At 48.7% G+C, this 23,503-nt stretch overlaps 8 protein-coding genes across 8 annotated transcripts; 5 read left to right on the plus strand and 3 right to left on the minus strand.

Moving 5' to 3' along the window:
* Positions 1 to 418: 418 nt before the first annotated feature.
* VTN00DRAFT_272 (uncharacterized protein) lies at positions 419 to 1,387 on the minus strand (the record flags this gene model as incomplete). Its single annotated transcript, XM_069428963.1, has 2 exons — positions 419 to 933; positions 1,078 to 1,387. The coding sequence occupies 2 exons, from the start codon at positions 1,385 to 1,387 to the stop codon at positions 419 to 421; spliced, it is 825 nt and encodes a 274-aa protein (XP_069290980.1).
* A 473-nt stretch (positions 1,388 to 1,860) lies between these two features.
* On the plus strand, positions 1,861 to 2,940 carry VTN00DRAFT_273 (uncharacterized protein; the record flags this gene model as incomplete). The annotated part of the gene is made up of 3 exons (XM_069428974.1): positions 1,861 to 2,396; positions 2,491 to 2,533; positions 2,659 to 2,940. The coding sequence occupies 3 exons, from the start codon at positions 1,861 to 1,863 to the stop codon at positions 2,938 to 2,940; spliced, it is 861 nt and encodes a 286-aa protein (XP_069290981.1).
* Positions 2,941 to 4,108: 1,168 nt separating this feature from the next.
* VTN00DRAFT_274 (uncharacterized protein) lies at positions 4,109 to 5,776 on the minus strand (the record flags this gene model as incomplete). The annotated part of the gene is made up of 1 exon (XM_069428985.1): positions 4,109 to 5,776. One exon carries the CDS (start codon positions 5,774 to 5,776, stop codon positions 4,109 to 4,111), a length of 1,668 nt encoding a protein of 555 aa, XP_069290982.1.
* Positions 5,777 to 6,156: 380 nt separating this feature from the next.
* Positions 6,157 to 6,453, plus strand: VTN00DRAFT_275 (uncharacterized protein; the record flags this gene model as incomplete). Its single annotated transcript, XM_069428996.1, has 1 exon — positions 6,157 to 6,453. One exon carries the CDS (start codon positions 6,157 to 6,159, stop codon positions 6,451 to 6,453), a length of 297 nt encoding a protein of 98 aa, XP_069290983.1.
* Positions 6,454 to 11,430: 4,977 nt separating this feature from the next.
* Positions 11,431 to 11,697, plus strand: VTN00DRAFT_276 (uncharacterized protein; the record flags this gene model as incomplete). Its single annotated transcript, XM_069429005.1, has 2 exons — positions 11,431 to 11,526; positions 11,599 to 11,697. 2 exons carry the CDS (start codon positions 11,431 to 11,433, stop codon positions 11,695 to 11,697), a joined length of 195 nt encoding a protein of 64 aa, XP_069290984.1.
* A 3,587-nt stretch (positions 11,698 to 15,284) lies between these two features.
* VTN00DRAFT_277 (uncharacterized protein) lies at positions 15,285 to 17,342 on the plus strand (the record flags this gene model as incomplete). Its single annotated transcript, XM_069429016.1, has 4 exons — positions 15,285 to 15,458; positions 15,517 to 15,969; positions 16,028 to 16,505; positions 16,570 to 17,342. The coding sequence occupies 4 exons, from the start codon at positions 15,285 to 15,287 to the stop codon at positions 17,340 to 17,342; spliced, it is 1,878 nt and encodes a 625-aa protein (XP_069290985.1).
* Positions 17,343 to 20,563: 3,221 nt separating this feature from the next.
* On the plus strand, positions 20,564 to 21,949 carry VTN00DRAFT_278 (uncharacterized protein; the record flags this gene model as incomplete). The annotated part of the gene is made up of 1 exon (XM_069429027.1): positions 20,564 to 21,949. One exon carries the CDS (start codon positions 20,564 to 20,566, stop codon positions 21,947 to 21,949), a length of 1,386 nt encoding a protein of 461 aa, XP_069290986.1.
* A 471-nt stretch (positions 21,950 to 22,420) lies between these two features.
* VTN00DRAFT_279 (uncharacterized protein) lies at positions 22,421 to 23,191 on the minus strand (the record flags this gene model as incomplete). Its single annotated transcript, XM_069429038.1, has 3 exons — positions 22,421 to 22,490; positions 22,552 to 22,666; positions 23,092 to 23,191. The coding sequence occupies 3 exons, from the start codon at positions 23,189 to 23,191 to the stop codon at positions 22,421 to 22,423; spliced, it is 285 nt and encodes a 94-aa protein (XP_069290987.1).
* Positions 23,192 to 23,503: the final 312 nt, after the last annotated feature.

The following is a 23,503-nucleotide window of genomic DNA, read 5'->3' on the forward strand; positions in this document are numbered from 1 at the left end:
GACGGTGGGGCGGGGGGGGGGGGGGGGGTCGGGGCCCTTTTGCCCTGTAAGCACGTTACACACATGATGCATGATGATACATATAGATAGCGTCGTGCTCCACAGGAGAAGCTGGGTCAAACTCAAGAAGAACACGACATAGAAAAAGAAACCAAAGAAAATACATATACAGAATATACAAAGATGATGATTCCTGAGAGACGAGACAACAAATGCCCTAGAACGAAGACGAGACGCCACAACCCAATCTATAGATAAGATAGGTAGGAAGGAAGGGAGAGAGATCAGGTGATGATGAATGCCATGCGTGACCACGCATCAATCATGCAAGAGAAGAGAGGGTGGCAGATAGATCGATAAATCGGAGACATCATCTGGCAGTTTTGCTTTGCCGTTGGTTCGTTTTCGTACGTCCCATCTATCGTCCCGTGAACCAGCTCATCCAGCTTCGTGTCGACTGCTTGACTGCTGTGTCGACGTTCTCGGCCAGGCGGTCAAGTTGGCCGGGCTGCTGCTGCTGCTGCTGCTGCTGTGGAGAAGACACTGCAGGTGCGGCTTGCGCATCCAGCTTGGAGTCCTCCAATTTCTTCGCATTGAGCGCCTCAAGCACACCAGGCTTGTTGCCCTCGTCGGGGGCGGCATTTGAAGAAGAATCGACAGAGACGTCCTCTTTCTTCAGGTCTCCGAACAGGTACCGCTTGGCTCTGTTCCATGGCCGCTGCGCCTTCGCTTCTTCCTTCTTTTGTTTCTCGATCTCTCCGATCTTCTCCTGTCGCAGGAGCTCGATCTGCTCCGGGGTGGCGGTGCCGTTGGCATACGCAATTCTTGCGTTCTGGAGGTTTTCGAGCTGCTTGTCGAGCCAGAGGGCTTTCTGCCGGCGGTTATATAGGGTCAGGGACACAACCGAGTAGATGGTCAGAGCACCGCACACGCCTAAAAATAGGACATCGGGGATCAGTATCCTACAGCACAAACTCCGTCGTGCGGGATTTGAGCCGCCAGCCAGACACGGCTGATAGTTTCGGAGAACGGGAGGAAGGATAACATCACACAACCGGAAAACAATCTACCACATACCAGACGCCGCGATGAGCGTGTAGATCATGGCTTTGTGAGCCTTGTTCGCGATCTTCCGTCCACCCTCTATAATCTGATCCACTCTTGACGTCGACTGCGCGATTCGAGCAGCCCGTGCTTCCCGGCGGAGCCGCTCAACTTTCTCCTTCGGCGTCTCCTGCCTTCCGCCCGGAGCAGGAGAAGACGACTTCTTGCTGTTGGCCAAGGATCCTGGCAACTTGTAAGGCGTAGCAGAGGGCGAGGCCGGCTTGGAGCTAGCGTAGGGCCCCGTGGCCGTGAACCTCGTTGCGTCTGTCGCGGAGCGGGACATGGTTGTTGGTAATGGCTTTTCCGGGGATTGAAATCACACTTCCGTCTTTGTCTTGCTTGATGGAATTCGAAGCCGCTCCGGGGATACGTAGACGGAGAGTCCAATTGAGACCTATCCGATAGGAGATCGGCGCGGGGAGTTGGCGGCTTGAAGGGCAAGCTGCTGGAAAAGGTGTTGTTGGGTTAAATTTTTAGAGGGGTTTCTCGCGATCTGAAGCCAAGACCCGTGATGCACATTACGGAGATGTACGTCTGCAGTAGTTTCCGCCTCGGGAGTCGGAGCTCCAGCTTCGGAGACATCAGCCCAGGCGCCCGACGTGATCTGAGATATGGAACATCTCTCACTCTGACTGCTGCCATCTCTAGGTCAAACAGCTGAGCTGCTGCACCCTCTGAATTCTGCTCAGAGGTTCCTCGTCTCCGGCGCGGCAGCCAAAAATCCATCTCCGATAGTACCCAATAAGAACAACAATAATGACTTCAAACGGATACGAAGCTCCTCCCGATCTCACAACCGTCCTAAAGACGCTGTCTGCATTTGCACCTCCAGCTTCGAACCAAACTTCACGTAACAGCACCTTTAGCCATGGCCAGTCCAGCTTCACCAACCAGTCCGACGGTCCAAAAGACGACGACGACGACTACGAGCCTTCAGACGTGATCCCTCCATCACAGCCATATCAATATCAATATCAAGCTCCCCAGCGGACCGCAGGCGGTCCACCTACTTCATCTCAATCTCAGACACCCGACCCCAGACATGCCGCAAAACCGACACCAACACCGACACCGACCAGCAGCACAGTCGACCCGTCCACCATCACCGCCTGGCCCGCGGCCCTGAAGTACGTGATGAAGACAGTGTCGCAGAACGAGGCGCTCCAGGCCAAGATCCGACGGCTGATCCACAGCCAGCACGAGCACGAGAGGCAGTGGTGGCGGGGACGGGAGGCTTTGCTGGAGAAGCAGAAGGCGCGGGGGGAGAAGAAGAAGCAGCTGGAGGAAGTGCTGTAAGTACCCTCACCTACATGAGTTACTTACTCTGCGATTATCGAAAATTATCTTAAAGAATGGTCTGGCTGACTTTATGTTATTATTTCCCAGACGATCCGTCGGTGCCCCAGTCGATACAAGCAAAGAGATCTCCGTACGTCTTACTATACACATGCACTATTGCCTCATTTTCCAACTCGAAGACAAAAGAAATAATAATCTCACCGGGCATAGATCTGTGACCCACAAACAGACAGACAGAACTGACAAAACACACAGACAGCAGAAGAAGACCGCGCCGAAATAACCAACTACGACGCCAAAGTGTACAAGGCATCCGTGGACATGGCCAAGGCCCTCGACTCCGAACTCCGAGCCCTCGGCATCCCCTTCTTCGCACTGAAACACAGCCTGGTCTCCAGCACGTCTCCTCCAGATAAAACCGACACAACGGAGCAGCAGCAGAAGAGAGGTGATACAACGACGACGGTGACCAGGGAGGAGCTCCTCTCCCTACAGCGTCGAATGCTGGAGTTGCTGCAGGATCTATGCAAGGAATGATGAGGTTTCCAATTAAGATTCACCGATACACCTCACACCATACCATACCATACCATATCATATCATTTTCCCATATTTTTTTATGGCAGACTGGATCTGTTCATTTATCTTAATTTGTCTTGCAGGGTATTTACAGAGATCACGATGGTGACATGGGGGCATTGAGTTGACACCCGTTCCCACCCTTCTTCTTCGATAGCAGGGTGTTTTACCTAACAGCTGAGCGAAGGTAGCCCGAGATTAATAGATGGTCACCTTTCTCTACTGACGAGATTGCGTCGAAGAACGACCAACCAACCGTACAGCAAAAGAAGGGGGGTTTGAAACTGACCCGACCAGGTCTGTCTATACTGGAAGGCCATAGATTCGTGTGGACTCATTCCAAAAAGGACCTTGTTTTGATCTGATCTGATAAAGGTCCTGTTCCTGCTGCCTTGGGGGAGATGATAAATCTACGAGGAATCCCACCGAAAACAGCTACTGTTCCGGACCTCAGTGGGCAACATTTGGTTGCAATCTACCACTAAAGGACAGTCGATATCAAGACACCTCATTACTTTTGACGAGCGCTCCCGCAGGACTGCTCGAATAAACAGGGCACACTCCCTAGATTAATGAATACATGGCTGTAGCGCACTCCAGGCGCGTATCTACTATCCATAAGTTGCAGCAGCAACATCTACAATTCTTCCATCGAAAAGTCTAATAATAATATAGTTAATTCTCAGGTTTGTATGCGTTAACAAAGTCGCCAATGAGAAGTGCGACGCTCTTATACCTATGTACAACCTCCAGGCTTCCGGAATCAGTTCCACCAGTCTATCCTGCCCGTCCAGTAGTCAAGGCCCCGAAGAAAACCCGATCTTATATCTTTAAACACTAAGAAAGTAACAATGCAAGCACCAGAAGGCCATAAAAGACAATCGTATACCTCAGACACAGCCCGGACTTGGTTGGAGACATGTCATGCAAGCCAGACCCGAAACGCAGAACGCCTCCCAATGCAAAGCGTGCTCAGTTTCAATAGAATGGAAATAGATGAAGGAAGATGCGAAGAAGATAGTAGTGTAAGACAAGCGTCTGTTCGTGGATAATGTAACAACGTGACCCCGATTACGCCATGGATTGATATAGGAAGACTCCCGCGAGTCTAGAGGTGTGACATTACTCATTGGATTTCGTGTCCATTTTCTGCGACTCCGATGGCGACAGCAACAGCGGCACCCAGAATGGCGCTCTCCGGTGCGAGTTCAAGACTGATGGATGGCTTTGTCGATTGTTCAAGGACCTCAGATGGGTACTCTGTTTCCTGAGCAAGCATATCGAGGTACTTTTGACATCGATCCTTAAAGCCAGGGTATTTATTTATGACACTACCATCGCACGCGATGGTAAGAGATCGAGACTGCTCTTCACGTTCAGTGATAGTCACCTGCTTCGGCTCCTCCGTTTCTTTCGTAGACGAGACCGATGTCGAGGACGAAGTTGGAAATTCTGCTTCATTTCGCAAACACCAGATGCTGTGGATCGCAGTAGCTAGGTAGCCAGCTGCTCTTCTGGAGACAACACTGCAGACCTGTCGAAGGAAGCGCAGGTCGTCTACAGACGGTGAGATGTGGAAGGTATGCTCCTTCTGGATAAAGGCAGATGAAGACGTCAGCGACGGCGATGTATCTGCTTCCAGGAATGCGACGATCGCTGTGTCGAACGAGTACGGTTCACGCATGGAGTGGGGCAGCTCTCCCCCAAACAACCCTGCCGTCTCGACGGCTTCGACGATGATCAGGCGCACAATCTCGCCCAGATACCGTCCAGTGATCATGTACTCCAGGGGTTGGTAGTCCGGCCGTAGGTGCGTGCGGTTCAGCACCTCATCCCACCTGGTCATAGGTAGAATTCCACCACCGAACATACTCATCTCAGTGTTCACTATGACGTGCTTGGCACGGTCGAACCAGCCTTTCGGTCGAACACCAAACTTGCCAATTCCGATCTCATGGACCGGAAAATGGATGGCAACATTGGTGCCTGTGCCGAGGATGAGAGACAAGCGCGTTTTCGGGTCGACATAGGCGCGGGAGAGAAGTGCAGCGGAGCTGTCATTAACAATGGCGTCCATGCGCACATTGAGGTTTCGCTTTTGACACGACTTGATTATCAGGCTGCCCAGCTCCTGACCAACTGTGCCATTGGAGCAGAGAAATCCCTTGCCCATATGGATCACTAGTCCACTGCGGATGGATGTCTGATCGATCGGGAAGGACCACGACAGCCCTATTGGCAGCGGCTCGGAGTTACGGCCATACTTCTCGTCGACTTCCGCCAGCATCGAGTCTATCTTCTCTGCCATCCAATCAAAGAAGGCAGTCCCCTCCAGCAGCTTCACAGTACCGTCGATGGGTGACGATGAGACACGGATGATCCTCATACCCTCGCTCCTCCCACGCAGCTCGATCAGTGCAACCCGGAACGTCGATCCACCGACATCCAATGCCAAGTACGTTCCCTTCTCCTCACCCGTCGGAAGGGCGTGGTTGTATGAAGGAAGCATGCACACCGGACTAGATTGTAGACAGGCTCTGAATTGCTCGCGCGTCTTCTCAGACATGAGCAGCATGTTCCGAGTTCCCAGTGGTGCGGTAAAGAGGCGTTCGATCTCCTGGAAGAAATCATCAAGAGTCCTACGGGGCCAGCGACTGCCCCGGAACGCCCTCCGTCGCTTGCGCGAGAGATCTCGAAAGAGGGAAGGGAAGAAAATCATGGCCTCGAGCGCGGCAACGATATTCTGAAAAACCTCCTGCATCCTATGCAGGACCTTAACGAGAGGCGCCGTCATTGTGACAGTGAGGCAGGGAGCCACCGAGAATCAGGGAAGGGAAGTTGGCCACGAGTGGCACGGAGGGCAGCGGGAAGGCGCAGGATGCGGAACGAAGATAGAGAGTATATCTCAGGCCCGGCCCAGGCACATAAATAATTTATCGGAAGGGAAAGGAAGATTCGAGGGACAAAAGGGGCAGAGAAAGAAAGGGAAACCGGTACACAGGGAGCTCAGGTCATTCGTCAGGCAGCGGAGTGAAGTAGCATGTATGAGGCTAACGTAGCACTGGGCGGGAGATCTTCTTTGCTCCCCAGGCGGTGGGGACAGCAAAACGGGCAAGGACTTAAGGCGATCTGGCCGGATGGAACCAGTGTAGATAACAATCTGCTCCTCTGGCGATGGACGCGGGAGGACAAAGAAGGAGGTGGGAGGGAAGCACGCTGCCGCAGCGAGGATGCCAGCGGGGGCTGACGAGGGCGAAGCGGCATGAGGAGACGCGTGTCTTCAAGGTAGCAGGAAAGCGTCATGGAGGAGCGCTCGTCGGCATGGAAGGGGGACCTGTCGAGGCGGGAAGAGGCACGACGGCCACAAGAGGAAGGAGGCGAAAGAAGCGACAGAAGAGCGCTGTTACAGACGGGAGCGCAGGGATCGACTGTTGCTCTCAGCAGCGCTCCCGACCCTCTCTCCGCCTCTAGGGCAGGTATGGGGAGATGGGAGAGGACGTTCTGGTATGGGAGCACGAAGTCCGAAGGAGTTACGCAGTAGAGTTGCAGACGGACGGAGGTCTATGGAGTAAGGCACGCGGTCCGGCGTCTGGCATGGCCGTATTTCTGCCTGTCCTCGTATCGTCAGGTCCTGTCATGTCTGCTGCCCCTCGGTATGGTCGTGTATCCATACCGTCGTGGTGGCACCGTCTCGGGATCTCCTGACATCAGTGAATAATAATATGAGAGGCTGCTAGGTATTGCGAATCTATGCGGTAGCTGCAAGATACATGCAAGAAGGATATACCTGCAGTAGGTCTTTGGAGTATGGTCCAATTATCCCGAGGTGACATCCACAAGGGAAGCATGGCACCTTGCTCCCTGGTGCTACTACTGGCTGTAGAATTCCAGTTTCATGTCACAGTAGCCTTATTAAAGTCCATTATTACTACGAAGAGGAATTGTCTCGACAGAGGCTGATAAGTGATCACTGCAGCAGCCTGCCAGCAGAACCTTGGTTGTATAGGAAACATCAGAACTACAAAATCGTCTGCGTCCATTCTGCAAGATTCAATGCACAAAAGTCATTAAATCAATCTTGCGGATCATATCATTCGAGCAGCCTCGGGCCCGTATCTGATGCTACAGTATTCCGTACTCAGTATGAAATATCCAGGAGAAGCAGCGGTAACGGTGATACAGTCTAGATACACTGCGGTGCGGGTACATCCATAGTATGGGCCCAAGACGCAAGAGGAAATGACTAGCGCACGAGCCAGCCTATCTCGCCGGACAAAGCTCTACTAGATGCCCGGCTGGCTAGCTACAGTAAATAGAAGCATATCTGACATCCTCCAGACCGTGCACTCTTGCTCTGGATTTGTTCACAGAGCCTCTTGCTGACATGGATGGAGTACATATTTGGCTGTGGCTTGGACAGGATCCTTTTCCCTAACTGGTGGGGGAAATAGCACGCGACAGGCCGCACGCGCTGCGGGACTGTGACATGTAACAATTCAGGGTTGCAACGGTGGTAGCCTTAGCGGAACCGAGACCGCTTGCGGCAGCGGTAGGTACAGCTCTACGAAAACGGCCCTCTGCGCCGGTCATGCTGCATCCTCAACCCTTTGTCCCAATGCCAGGGCCATGATTTGTCCAGACTCCCGTTTGGAAACCATTTCCACCAGCCACATCCGCCTTACCGGTACTGCACGGACCCGATTCCCTCCTTCCCTCAGAGATCACCCAGCGAAGATCTCCACGGAGAAGCTTCTAAATTCGAATCGATTCGGGACCTGGACCCCTAGTAGGAAGGCAGAGCAGAAATTTCCCGACGGATGTCACTTTTTTTACCGGCGATCAAAGTCGGATCATGAATATATCATTTGTCGTTCGTTCTTCATCATCGGTCTGGTCACATTGGCGACAGGACCTCGAGTAGCTTTCTGTACGCTGGTGTGAACCCCGCATCAGTGGAACGCCATGGCTGGATTTTCCTTTTTTAATACCTGCTCGCCGTCTCAAGTCACTGTGGTCGTATTGGTCTGTTGATGTGTGCATCGAGTGTATCCATCGTATCACCACCATCTGTCTCTGTGTTTTGCTACTCGCCCGGGAGCCCTTCCAGGTCCCTTCCAAAAATGCTCACCTCGAACGCAATCATGGCGGGCACTAGTGCAGAGTAACTTACAACTACTACCTCTGCTATTATTCTCTGGCAAAGACTGCACAAAGAGCGTGTTTCAGCTTCCGTGGGCAGTGGGCCAAGATGCCGCTCCCGCTTTCCACGTGGTCTTCGCCCTAGCTCTTGTTCGACTGGATAAATTTGACCATTTACCTAGTGCCAATGCCATCGTTGCAATGTCTTCGGCTGTTCTTCAGCTGACTCTGCAGATGATATGGATCTGCTGCATTATCATGACAACAGCACTTCAAGAGTGGACTGCAATTCTTGCAACGCCAGAGCCCCTAAAGTTGTTAACGGCAAGGGTCAATCCTGCAGGTGCCACCTGTAGGAGCCTCCAACCTCTTTTTGTCCTCAGCGCTCTCATCCTAATTGAAAGGACAGCTAAACGCTATTCATTAATCCGTTCCATATTATGAAGTCTGTTGTCTGCTTTTAATATGGTTCCCCCATTCCTCTTCGATTAACTGTCCGGGCCGTCCTGACTATTTGTCACTGCTGGAATGTCTTCCATGCACCTCCCCTTCTGTTCCTAAGATATCTTTGGCATCAGGATTACTGGATGCTTTTTTGAGGTTGCCCACTCCACGTGTCGATGCCTACCCGAACACCGAATGCAGCGCTGGAAGTACCTACCAGACGTATGCGCTGGAAATAACTTGCATGCAGGCATAATTGGGAGACGCCACGGCTTTGCACTTGCCAAAAAATGTGCGGCTTGTGACTGCCATTCGTCCCAGGGAATAGCACAGTTGCATCTTTTGCTGCAACCACAAGGTTTTTGTCTCACACTGTTGCCTGCTTACCTCGATACCAACTACCTAGGTATCTAACCTAAGGTATGTAATACTACAACTCTGCCATGCGTACGGCATTGCTGTCCAATGCTCTCAACTTCATAAGTGCATGCATAGACAGATGTTGCTTACTCTCATCCCAATAAACCGTGCCTTATACATGCATGACATCTTCTGTGCCTATACGGGTATACCAGGCCCGACACAATGTCCCGCTTTGTCTGTATCTAAGAAGAAAAGACAACCAAATTAGAATGATGCCCACTTACTCAATAAATGCGCAATTACGACGTTGCATGGAAGGACCTTCTATCCCATCTTCTCAGCTGACCACTTCCATCCGATTCTTCCGAAGACAGTAGTAGTCAATCTGACACGATAGTGGCAGCTCAGACCATCTGCCGGACCTTGCACGTAAAGAGCGTCACTCGTGTCTCTTCACTAGCCGTGCACATATCTATCGTGGAGGTGCATTTTGCCTTGTCTGGACCATAAAGAGAAGAGACGCAGAGAACCCAGCACCTATAATAAACAGCAATTTGGTCTTGCGGCCACTACGATTTCAGTTCCCATCTAGAACAATTTACTATATGCAGCCATGATCTTCCTACTCATTAACAGGGCTGATATTAGTAAGTCCATCAATATTCCCATCGGTGGTAACACTATGCTTAAATGCTGACACCGAGCACTGGAACTGTGAAGGTCACAGTGTAGCATAAGCTGACATTTAATGGCGAATGGGCGGATTTCCGTATTAGGCGCGTTTCATAGTCCTTTTTTTTTGCACACATCAGCAGAGTGGCTACGAAATCTTCAAGCCAGGGGAGTTTTTTACTTTTTATTTAGATCCTTCCAGAGCGGCGATGATCGAACTAGGGGCCCTCTGGCTGGCTTGTTGGCTGGGACGCGACACCTGACACCTCACCAGCTCTGCAGAGCTCTTTGGAGGACGGTCTTAGCCACTAGGCTGCCGCCCCGGGTTCTTGTTGTCGGTTGAAGGGGTAGAGTGGAATGGAATATAACCCAGAAACGGGAGGATAACGGGTGCCCTGGAGGTTATGGGTGGGGAACGGGGTGTGCGGTGCTTGTCGCTATGAGTTGATGGGGAAAAGGGTAAGAGTCGGGGTCATTTGTAGGTAGTCCCACGCCAATAATGGAATTTTAGATTGGATTATTAGCTTAAGTAACATAGGTATTTCTAACTATATGAGTTTATTGGTAAGAAGGTTGCTTTCCCTGTAGTCCGGGGGAATAGAGCCTTATGGTTGGAATTGGACATGGTGCATCTCTAAACCCCTGTCCCTAATACAGTTCACAAGCTGCATGAGGCGACACAGCTATATGAATATGACATAAACAGCAGAAAGGAAAGAACCCAGTCGATCAAGAGAAGACATATTCTCTGAAACTGTGTCAATAGAGGACAGACAAACAGGGTCGTGATTATTTCCAGCACAAGAGGAATATAGCAAAGAGTAATTTGTCTTCAGAGACTGTGAAACGGAGACCATCTGTAAGAAGGCAACTGGTATCAAGGGAAATTTACACAAGTTGCCCAATCAACTAAATAACATAACCGTGTTCTGCAAGCCAAGTGGCACCGTTTTACAAACATAAGGGTGGGCATTAAATAACGGTTGTTGTGCTACAATAGTAACACATATTCGACGCAGCGAAACGGGGTAGCTTGAGAAGAAACGAACAAACTTTCCATTGAAGTATCTCTGCATTATCTATGGATTTCATGATTAATTTATATTCGTGCAGGGTTCAGTGTCAAAGTACCTGTTTCGACCAAGATTGCTATCTCAGACTCAAGAAGTCTATCTGTTAGCTGATAAGAAGACTGAAACATGATGTCTGCGCACAAGACGAATGATAGAAATATCCGATCTAGTTTTCTGTCGCCCATAGAAACAACAGAGATCTCACTGTTGGCCCTCTGAATGTTGGAATATGGATGATGCGAATAGTTTCGGTGTACTTTATTTAATTATTTCTAAAGGTCATTTGGCACATTGACATTGAGTTTTCCAATGAACGAAAAGCGAATACAATTTGCGAGAAGCTTGCTCTAAGATATTTTCAACTCGAAATTGGGTACCCGATAATGGTTGGATTGAGAAGAAGTTGGATAAGAGCATATATATATAAAGCTTATCACTTAGCTCCTGTTTTCCCCGGACCCAGAATAGACATCCTTCCAGCTTTTACGGGGACCCCAAACCAAAGCCGAGATTAAACCCTCATAACAACCATGTATTATTTAGTTTCAATCCTGGTCCACCTGCAAGGAACGTGTTGTGCGGGTTCCATGTTCTTCTGATTGGATCATCATGATGACATCACAGGCGACACGACGGAAGTATATATTGGAACCTTCACAAAGCACAAACCACTTGCCTCTAATTAAATGAGGAATAATTCTACCGAAACGTGTGTATCGAAAAGGAAATTCACAGAGTCGTTTGAAAGACATCCAGCATGTCTGTTGAGAAAGTGAAAGATAAAAACGGTGAAAATATCCAAGAAGGTGACTTTGTGTTCACCAAATATCGCGGCGGTAGTCATGAAGGGGAGGTGCGCAATACAGCACAGCCTTTTTTCCCCTCCTCTACAAACAGTTTTGCTGACAGAATGCTTCTCTTCTAGGTGGAGAAGATAGTAATGGACGAGCGTGGAGCTCGGGAAGAAGGGGTCGCGAATCCACCGAAGGTTGGTGTGAACACCTTTACAATATTCAACCTGTGAATTGAGATTCTGTGGTCTAACCAACCTCTCCTGTGGCGGATAGGTTATCTACACGGACCAACATGGACATAGAGTTGCCCATAATCCGAGTACGCTGGAGAAGGTGCAATGATGGTCTCTTGCAGGGGTTTCGTGGATTGTTGTGGAACAGGATATAAGAAAGACGAACAGTAAAGTGTTGTCCAACGCATAGCTCAACCTGAGAATTTAGGTACTTCTTAACATGATGATTATGACCATTTGTCCGGGAGAACAGCTTATTATTATTATAATCAAGTTTAACGTCCATACCGAGCCTTTCGGCTATGACAGACCCCGATTCTTGGGCAGAAGCCCCTATTAGTCCCTAATCTCGTCTTTGACCATTCTGAACCTTTTCCTCGCCCCAGGCCGCCTAGTTGCGTAGGGCTTTTGGGCATTTATAAGTCCTCCTTGTTGCCAGTATCGGTGTGGGTGTCACCTGTCTACTGCAGGCCACCCTCCCCGGGAGAACAGCTTAAAGCGGTTGACAAACAAGCAAAGCAAAATTTAGACCTCAAAATTTCCGTTCTGAGGCGTCTCTATTCTCGCTATTTGCCTCTGTTCCTTGTTCTCTTGCTCCCTACTCAAGTATTTGTGGAAGATATGCCCTCCTACCCAAATAGGCCTAGCCTCTCGCGTGTCTATGTTATTCCACATTCGTGTAAACAGTTAGAATCCTCTTTCAAGCAAGCAAGCAAGCTCATAATAATAATATCCTCATCATCTCATAGAGTTCCGCCTCCTTCTCCCATAGTATTGTCTACTGCCGGGAGCCAGGTTCACCCGGGCCGGGCTCGCCTATATCTCCCTTCTACGAGTCCGCCTGCTTCCGCTTGCCTGCTTCTGCTTCCAGCAATATTACGATCCATATATCTTACTCTTAATATAGACATTTACCATCCATAATTGAGCTAACTAGTGTCAACCCCTTCTGAGATTATTTTGACAAGCAACTGTCTTCCTCATGCTTCTCCGTGATATTCATTGTAACTATCCGCGGCGAGACATGTATTATGAAAGTGGTAGGATCCACGCAAGCTAGTTTATATCTGTCCTGACAAACAGGCATCATAGCACCATGGCCGTGGGCCCAAATAACATTACGAGTCTCCGCATCGCAGGACAAATTTCTATGTTTGCGAATCCAGTTCATACCAGCGACTGAAGAAGTTTGGTCTATGTGACCGTGGTATCAAACCACAATTCTATTGGACTATTGAAAAGCTTGATCCAAAAGCTCTGTCAACCTCATCTGAAAGCATTCCTCAATGATGAATACCTCCCCAATGCTATGTACATCCCTAATATGTGACCACTTCATTGGACGAACTATAATTCAAAGTAGCGGATGAAAATTTTACTATGGCATCAATGAGATCCACAAGGCGCTGGTTCAACACAGCGACATTCACCCAAGAAAAATAACTATTATCGAGAATGATCTAGAGAAGGCAATTTGGATGGATTTTGACAGGGCCCAGACATTTGATATGGATGGCTCCATTGAAGAACAGAAAGGATGGGTTTCATTTGACAAGGAGCTGGTTGTTGAGCTGGAAGCTTATATGGTAGGTGACTATTTTTATGATATTTCCAGTTACCTGAAGGTCCTTATCGACTGATATTGATAAGTGCTCTGCGCTATAGGGAGCGGATTCTAAAGAAGGACGGATGAATGAAATTACCAATGGTATGATATGCATAGTTACACGAAGATTATTTTGAAAAGCGTAGCGACAAAATATACCTAAGCAGTTTTTCAAATCTCAGCATTGTTAGGACCCGAGACCCGAATAGGTGAATGGAGACTACTAAATTAGTAGTATGGTGTTCTCAACGGAGATATATCCTAATATTGCCTAATCAACTTCGAGAATTGTGCAATTTGTGAACGAATGTTTAGTACTCCGTGCCCAGCAAGGTTTTCCCGCATTTGCACTTCTCCGCCAACACCGATGAACCTGCGTATTCCGTCATAGCATGCCAATACAAGGCCTACTTTATCAGATGCTTCTGTTTCCTGACTCGATTCTATCTCCAAAAACCTCGGCTCATCGGTAATGACTATTGTTGCATTTATGCATTGGCTAATTCTGCGAAACAACTTCGTTATCCCTCTACCACGCCATATCGGTATTTCCCGTGTTTCCCGTGTACAGTACAGCCCAGGACCACATACAGAGCAGGTAAGTACATAAGAGGTCTATATGTCTTCCAATGACATGTGTTATTCTCAAGCATCCTCTTTTGGAAATTTTGAGGATTTTCAAGATAGTTCTATTCCACTGTTAGCTGTGCTTACCTTCCAACTGCCGGCAGACATAAGTTCTGTGGCACAGATGCTGACAATCGCCCCCTCCACCACGATCTATGTCCGACCTTCGGATACAAAGTCTCCCGAGAGACTAGCTTCGGAATTTGTCACTTTAGCACAGAGTTAGTTTTCCGGCTGTGGGGTCTGCACATCACAAGCCCTACGTGCAGCCGAGGAGGGATGTCAGCTTACGTCGTGCGTCGTCCTGCAGCAGCCGCTGGGCTTTCTTTCAACGCTTTTTCATCCCCATGATGTCACGCAGTTCGAAGTAAGCTTGGTAACCTCTTCTCCAAGTCCTGTTATTAGAATTATCTTAATTACTGTCGTGTTCCTAAGTTTGGATTTCCCTCACAGGGCGGTCTGCGGATCTGACATGCATAGGTACCTCGTAGGCACCAAAGTACCATCTGCATGGCCGGAAAACTATCGATGTGGCGTACTGGGCAGACCCCTGCTGCAAAGCCAGGGGCACATGCCCATCTGAAGACTTTGGTACCTTGGGTGATACCGAGGTCTTCCCTTAGAAAATACTTTTACTGGGTTGGCCGAGCAGATGGCTGATCTTCAAGCAGCGCTCTAACGTCCTTGATTCTGTGAAGATCAGAAAACGAAATGCGGGGCCCCCAGAGCGATCCGAGAAGGCTAACTCGCCTAAGGCTGGGGAAGTCAAGAACCATGCATACGCCATGTGGGGTGGCTCCTCGAGCCCGGGGCTTTCTGTCCCCTCGTTTACCACGATCACATTGAAACCACGGCCAGGCTCGCAAAATTTTCCAGTCAATTTCTTAAGCTATCCTGGCGCAATGATGATCATTGGATACCCTTCACGATGGAGCTCGGAGATTTTTCCTAGTTATACTAAGTGCCATAATCTTTCATGCACTAGATGCCATATCTTTCGGCACCCCCTCCCCTGCTACCTACTGTCTTGGTTCGCTATTCTATAACCACATGATTTTGAAGACATCGGGGGGTACGTGGACACTATGATAGGTCACAGACCTTAGACAAAGCCGACCTAGATCAAGATAAAGCAAAAACAGCAAGGTGGACGGCTTGGACAGTGCGGGGGGAGGAGGTGCCGAAACATAGGGCAACCTCCTGCAGAGTCCCTTGTCACCCATTTCCTAAGACAGGCCATAAAAATAAACCATATGTACATAAAGGAGAATATATTGCTTTCTGGAGTCTGAGAGACCGAAAAAAGTGTGAGCGTATTGAAACTGTGCTTATCGTCACGTTCCTAACAGAAATGCTTCCTCTAGTCCTCATTGCAGCATGTCTTACTGCCTTAGTTGCAGCCCTCCCGGCACAAAACCTGAGCCATGATTTGGGAATCGAGTTCGAGAAAAGAGGAGAGGAGCTGCCAACACTGACGCTTCCGTATGCTACTTACAGAGCCTCGGAGTATGAGGCCAACGGTGATGTTGGTTTATGTACTTGGCAAAACCTGAATAGAGTATATAAGCTAATTTTTTTTTCAGATCTACCACTTCAGGAACATCCGTTTCGCAGCACCTCCGACGGGCGATCTTCGGTTTGCCAAACCAGCGCCTCCTGAAGTGACTCCGGGGGTTCAGGACGGAAGCTACGGACCTTCATGCATCCAGGAGGTCCCCTTTTCCTTATTTAACGCAGACGAATTGACTAACACACCCATTGGCGATATCGCAAACGGAGTTCTTGCATTGGCTGGTGGAGGCGCCTCTGAGGATTGCCTTTTCCTAGACATCCAAGTCCCTGGAAAGGCAATTAGAGACCCTGACGGGCATCGTCTCCCCGTGGTGATGTGGTTCTACGGCGGTGCATACACACTTGGCTCAAAAAGTCAATTGACTGGATTGACTGGTGACCTTCCTATTCTCCCGCTATATCAGGGGACAGGCGTGTTGAAGCAATCAGGGGGAGATGTGATTTTTGTAGCCAGCAATTACCGAGTATGTACATACCAATTCTCCATAAATCTATTGCTACTAACGTGTCGATTTGTTGCAGTTAGGTGCTTATGGCTGGTTGGCTGGAACGACTATGGAGCGAGATGCAACGCCAAATCTGGGACTGTGGGATCAACGTGCTGCGCTACAATGGGTTCAGGATCACATCCACTTAGTTGGTGGTGATAAGAAACAGGTCAGCGCATGGGGTGAGTCCGCGGGCGCGGGGTCTATTTTCCACCATTTAACTGCATTTGGTGGCACGCAAGATCCGCTGTTTTCAAAAGCTGTCATAATGAGTCCTGCATTCGAAGTGCTGTTTGACCGGGAAGGGCAGCTGGAAGATACATTCCAGACTTTCGCAACTGCCGCCGGATGTCCCGGTGGGAATATCACTTGCCTCCGAGCAGTGGATAGCGAAACAATGAAAAAGGCGAATTCCAAGGTTATTTCTTCTGCCGTTGGTGGATCTTCCAACCTGGGTCCTGCCAGTGATGGAAGTTGGGTCAGACAACTGGCCGCGCTCGAATACCTGTCAGGTATAGATCTTCTCTCTCTAATATATTATTTAAGTCTTCCAAAGCTCAAGGCTAACTTTACTAGGAAACTTCTGGAAAGGGCTCAACTCACTGATCGTGTCGCATGTGGAGGACGAAGGCGCTCTCTTTACATCCATCAGAATAGACAGTGACGCCAAGTTCGAGGAATTTGTGAACCAGATCTTTCCTGCATATTCAAAACCAGATGTTCCTGATGCGGTCTTTGAGAAGTACCCAGCGACAAACGCCAAGGGGAGCCCATACAAGACGACTTGGGAGCGTCTGAAGGCCTTTATACGCGATTCCACGTTTACATGCAATGTCAGGGCGTTGACCATGGCGTACCCCGGGAAAACATGGAATATGCAGTACAGCATCACGCCCGGCATACACGGTACCGATCTCCTTTCCATGTTCTTCGACGCCTCCATTTCCATTGGCAACTACAACAAGTCTGTGAACCTCAATCTCATCCCAGGTTTCGGTAACCTGGCTCAGGGTTACCAGAGCTACATGGCCAGCCACGCCGTCCATGGTGATCCGAATATGGATCGATCCGTTCTCAACATACCGCCTGCTATTTATTGGCCGCATCCAAGCGAGAGCGGTGACACATATACAAACGTGCTGAAGGTGGGCGACTTAGGGTTCACCTTGATCAAAGACACGCAGGTTTCCGCAGACAGCGATAGCCACTGCGACTTCATGATTGAGATGACGCACGCTCTTACGAACCTCAATGGCTACGCACCCCCAGGAGCATTTGCGCCAAGCAGCATTGGTCGATACGTTACGGAGGAAGAGGCGTCTGCTAACTATACTACCCCAGCTCCATGACGAGATGCCCATACTGTTAGTATCACGGACATATATATACAAGCTTTCCCCCCCAAAACCCTTTTCCCGCTACATTTATCAGAAAATCGGTCAACGTACGCCGTAAAATGCTTCGGGGACCTGGTAATACCTCATATAGTATAACGCAATCCGCCACCGAGCGAGCGCGGCCCCTGCATTCTGCCCCCGAATTCTGCCCTGAATGCCGCAACGCCTATTATATTAAAAGTTCTATAAAAAAAGCACCTATATACATGAATCTGAAGCTATTTACTAGGGCATCTAGTCCTAATATGGCCAATCTGATGGCAGTTACTGCACTAGTGCTCGTTTCTTTTGCTCCTGCACTTCCCCTAATGCTTGCTCAGCTTCTTGAGCAAGCTGCTGGCCTTGAGCACCGGTTAGAATGCCTCCTGTAGCAATGAAAAATCTAGGGGCTTCTCACTTTTGCGTTTGATGCTGATTAGCGGCATGAAGCTCTTCCGTCTGCTGCCGAAGCATGAGGACTTTATGCATAGTATATTCACATGCCTTTGCCAGCTGGCTGATTGCTTGATTTGGGGGGCTCTGAGAACGACCGTCAATAAGCTCCTTAATAAGTTGTTTCTGCTTTTGCATCTCTGCAGTAGAATAAGGAGTCTTTGCAACCCAGGGGCCATAAGAAGAAGATGGAGTAATCTTTTTGGCCTGAATATCAAGCATATCTAGCACACATTGTGGATTGAATAGCACTAGGCCTGTTGCTGCAAATCCACTGTGTATATTGGCTGCTGAAAGTGCTTTTTATGAAGACTGGTAAGCAATAAGAAGCCTTGCTTATTAATATAATTGATGCCAAAATGCATGCTCTTCTGAACCTGCTGCCCATAGGCCTGCTTTAGGGGAGCAAAGCAAGAGACATTAAGAGGCTGTAGATAATGGGATAAATGTGCTATATGCTTCTCATCAACATCTTTTGCTATGGCAATCCCGGCTTATCATTAGTCCATTCATCATCACTTAGGCCTATCACCCAGTCATAAGGCAGTAGACCTTGGTGATACCATATAGATTGGTGGACCTTGCCCGCAAAGATAATCATAGAAGGTAGGGCCCAGCCTATAGCATTGATTGATTCAATGGCTATTACCCATTCACAATTCCCAGGCTGTATAGCTCGTACACAGCTTGTAGAATAATAAGATCCAGTGATAACTTTTGCTGTAGATGCTACACCTATTTGAAAGCCTGTTTTATCAATTGTTACAAGGTCATCTGGCCTACGGCCTGCAGCGGGGAGCCTCAGAACAATAGGCGCACCAAAGGGGGCACACAGGTGATCATAGATGCACATGACCAACCCCGATCACCTTGATCATACTGATTATACTGATTATACTGATCATAATGGTCACCAGGGACATGATCATTCGATCGGACAACGGATAGATATTTCTGGACAGGATTCCACATGTATATAAAGACGCTCCTTGACCATAGAGATTAGCAATAGCTCTTAGTACCTTATTGCTAGTAACTACAGCCTATCCTGCCTACTTACTTCCTACTTCTTATCTTCAGGATAAACCCAACAGCTTTCAGTTTAAGATTTAGGCTCGCCGTTACATCAATATTGTAGATATTCTGTTCAAGAATACCATATTTTGCTATAGTATTTTGAACAAGGTCAAACCAACTCTTCATAATATCTGGATCCTCACATTGCACTTATTGATAGTTACACTTGCAATTGTATTTAGATGCAAGATCATTATGCTGTTTAATAAATTGAGTCACCCAATTCTTGCTAATAGATGCTGAATTCTGGCCATTGCCATTGCCTTTGTGATCAGATAGCAATATAGTTGCGTACAGTGTCATGAGATAGTGGTAGGCCTCGCTCATCCATATCAAGGATCCATTGCTTTAGCAAAGATTCTTCAAGATTGGCCAGCTTTTGACCATTTGCTGCAGTATCAAGGCGAGCAGTACGCCCATCAATGCGGTGTTTCAGTGTGGAATGTGGGACATCATATGCATCAGCTGCTGCTTTTGCATTAGAGATTTGACCATCTTTAATTTTTTTTTTAATTGCAAGCAACATATGGCCTTCTATTCGCGCTTTTGATTCTGCAGTCTTTGGCATATTTGGCGGTTGTAGATGGTATGGTTGAATAGGGGGCGGCTCGCTCGGTGGTGGATTACGTTAGTGCAATAATGCGAGACTATGCTCATCTTTTTAAGTCGTCAGTAGGCAACCTTCAAGGACACTTTCTCTAGAGTGATTTTTTTTCCCTTCTACTTCCCCATAGGCCTCAGCCTCTTCCATGTCCTTCGCATTGGCTGCAACATGTCCATGAATAAAGTTAAAGCCAGACGGAGCCTAGTATGATGGGGTAGCGTCCTGTCTTAATGTCCGCGACTCCGCAATGTCGTGCACAGTGGATGTGATAACCACATATGGCTTGAACTACCTAGGTAACGTTTGTTGTTCGCCGCCGCAATTCGTGGCTCCCCGCACTTTCCCCGCACCAGTTGAAGCGTCGATCTGTGCGCTCGGGAAATCTCAACGTCCCTGTCGGTAGTTGCATCCTCTTCGATCGTTCGTTGATGCTTCTGTAACCCAACAACTGCCTGACTATACAGTCCCCGTCAGATGCTCACTTCCCCACTACTCTAGAGCCCTCTTTCTGCCTTGGATCTGACCATCATCATTATGAAGTGGGAACAATGCTGACCACCTTTCCAAGACCTTGCACCACGCGATGGTGCCGTCTGTCAGAGCATCCACTAACTTTCCGCTGTACAATAGCATTGACCTCTCGCTAACGGATCTACATGCAGTCATGACTGCAGCTACGAGCCTGAATATGGCGCTAATAGTGATCACCTTCTTTGTTTGAGTAACAGACATGGCTCTGCCCCTGAATAACTGCCTTTCTAATTGGCCTGATCCCCTTCATCTAACTATTTAGTTATGGACTGCAGTCACGCGGCTCGACGGCGGGCGCTGATACTTCCATTGGCCTTCGAGATCAGGCACTTAGCTTTCTACAGAAAGCAAAAGACGCTATCCATGGATACCGAGGCCGTTCCAAAATTGCGAGCATCTGACGATGTTCGTTCCGGCGGTATATCCATCATGGATGGCTGGAGATTCCCCCCTTTTTCACCCTTAAACTGGGTTGTTGGGGAACTTGCGCTGATACTCTTTTTCATCCGATCAAAAAATCTTTGCAAAAATGCAGCTGATCTCTCTCTTCTTGGGGGCAAGCCTGTTATCTGTTTCTGTTGCCAGAGCACTGCCAGTCTCGTTCCCTGGCATTCACCCGCGAACGGCCTCGACGACAAGCACTGATGTGATCACAACATTGACCAATGTCGCAGATGACACCTCGATCGCTGGGACAAATACTTCAGAAAAAGCTGCGGCGATAGTTTCGAAGCTCAACGAAATCGCTTCCACAAAGACTGCGACGGTATCCTCCGTAGAATCAGCCTTCTCGATAATCAAAGATATATTTTCGGATGGCCCCGTGGATATAACAGAAGCCGCACTTGATATAGTTTCGGCACGCCTCATCCCCAGTGACATCTTCAACTTTCTGAATGGATATCTCGACAGTGACCTTAATTCAGACAGCAACGTGAATTCAAGATCCCCTGAGAAACCGATATACCCATATATATCGCCGGACGATGCTCCATACTCTGTCGACGAGGACTCTCTCAGAGCAGCGATCCACATCCCTGACTCGTTCTCCTACGGCGCAGATGGAAAGAAGCCGGTTATCCTTGTTCCTGGAACTGCCGCCCGGGCTGGGACGACCTACCACTTCAGCTTCAGCAAGCTAGGGAAAGCAGCAGCAAACGTGGATCCCGTATGGGTCAATATTCCTTCCGCCTCGCTTGACGATGCCCAGGTGAATTCAGAGTACGTTGCATACGCAATTAACTATATCTCCGGCATCTCATCGTCAAAGGTTTCCGTGATCTCCTGGTCCCAAGGCGGCTTGAACACTCAGTGGGCATTGAAATATTGGCCCTCCACCCGCGCTGTCGTCGAAGACTTCATACCCATCAGCCCTGATTTTCACGGTACAACGCTTGCAGCTCTTCTCTGTCCTGGCTTGTCAACGGTCGGATGCACGCCGTCAATCTGGCAACAAAAATACGATTCCGCGTTCATCAGCACCATTCGAGCGGACGGTGGCGACTCAGCCTATGTCCCCACGACGACTCTCTACTCCTCCTTGGACGAGGTCGTCCAGCCGATGGACGGCAATTCCGCGTCCGCTTACCTCTCTGACACCCGCGGTGTCGGGGTCACAAACAACCAGGTCCAAACCATCTGCCCAGGGAAACCGGCAGGTGGGGCCTACACGCATGAGGGCATGCTCTACAATCCCCTCAGCTGGGCGCTGGCCATCGATGCCATCAACCACGATGGACCGGGAGACCCGTCGCGGCTCAATCTTGATGAAGTCTGTGGACAGCTGATTCCGCCTCAACTGGAGCTGGATGATGTTCTTGGCACGGAGGGTCTGATTGTCGTTGCCCCTGCGGAGGTCCTGGGATACGGTTCTCCCGCGTCGGGTGAGCCTCCCATTAAAAGATATGCGAAGTAACAAACAGTCCATTGTGGTGTGCAGAAGTTAGCTGGTCCTTGTTGGCTGAATTAACCTGGGCTTTTGATGGAATCTGGGTGCGATTTTCATTACGACTATGCAATAACTTTGGACACTGATATAAAAACGAAATAATATGTATATATGAGGAATTAAATGACTTCTATTATTCTTTTGTCTAATCATAACATGCCGTTCAAAGATCTGTAGTGAATCAAGGTTGCTGTAATGTTGTACAGTAAACCCTGTGTAGTAGCCCTAAGAAGGCACCCGGTGTCACCCAAAGTCCCACGGATTTCCGCCATCTTGACACTTCTGAGACTCCGAATGGTTGCCTTACTGACAGTACGCAGATGTGCGTATCTAATGTATGTGAGAAGCTGGTATACACAGACCATTCTGGGATCAATCGATGTGCAGCAGAAACAGACCTTGGACTACCCGTATCTGATTGAGGTTTACAGGTAAACCTCATTCATTGACCATGTCTTCCGTGAAACCAGGAAAGGTCACTGGCTTCTCAAAAGGCGCTGATTCAACGCTGTAGACGGAGCCCATTTGTTAGCATGTTGACCACTAGAAACAAAAGGTGGAACTTGTACCTTGCACTCAGGAATTGAAGAGCCGTTTGTGCAGACATCTTGGATTCCTCCAAGTCGCCATTGTCGTATTGGTTCCAAGCGGAAGTAGCTGTTTTAAGAGCTCTTTCTGCCATAGCTTTTGCAGTTAGCCGTTCAGGAGTCGAAAGTCCTTCTTTTCCTTCTGCTTCGCCCCTTTGCACGCTTCAATCCCAATGACCTTCAAGGCCGCATTGGTATGCTCTGAGAAAAATGTAGTAGATGCCATCGCATGCACTGCGAAGTTCGCGGAGATACGCTCGGCAATCAGGATTTGAATCGAACATTGGATCAGGAGTTTTGATGTTGATTCTCTGGGATCCATCGGGAAACTTTCCCAAGGAGAACCGTGGCAATATATTTCCCGGGGATCGGCCGACAAACCGAAAAAAGTAAAAGTGTCTACCATCACACAGAACTCCAAGTATCGATACATGATAACCGTTTTGGTAATTCAGCCATGAACATGCTATAGAGTGTTAGTCTGTGTAAACAAACCAGGAGAACAGCCTGCGCCGTACGTACCATCGCACTCGGCTATTACCTGCGCTATGAAGTCAAGTCGTTCCGAGGCGACACCCGTTTCTCGCTTGACTTCAATAAACACAAATTGTGATACCGCCATATGTCTTAAATCGGTATTCAATCCGGCCTTTCTTTGTCATTGTTCCTTCTATCAAAGCCCCGGGAGTATTAAATATGAGACCGGAAAACAACGCCACAATTCGATTCAAGTACTGTAGAAATTAGCAGTGAGACCCATACTTTCGGAATTAGGATCTCATACGCTGATAGTTACCGTGCTCGAGCCTCCTCGTTCTCATGTCTATCCATTGTTCCGTATTGTTTTGAGAACAAATCGACATCTTCGATAATCTTACGGAAGATATCGTTTGGAAGTCGAGCACGAAACATGTCAAACGAGGGGATATCCTGT

Source organism: Thermoascus crustaceus (genome assembly GCF_041956765.1).
Source record: "Thermoascus crustaceus strain CBS 181.67 unplaced genomic scaffold VTN00scaffold_1, whole genome shotgun sequence".
Taxonomy (NCBI): Eukaryota; Fungi; Ascomycota; class Eurotiomycetes; order Eurotiales; family Thermoascaceae; genus Thermoascus; species Thermoascus crustaceus.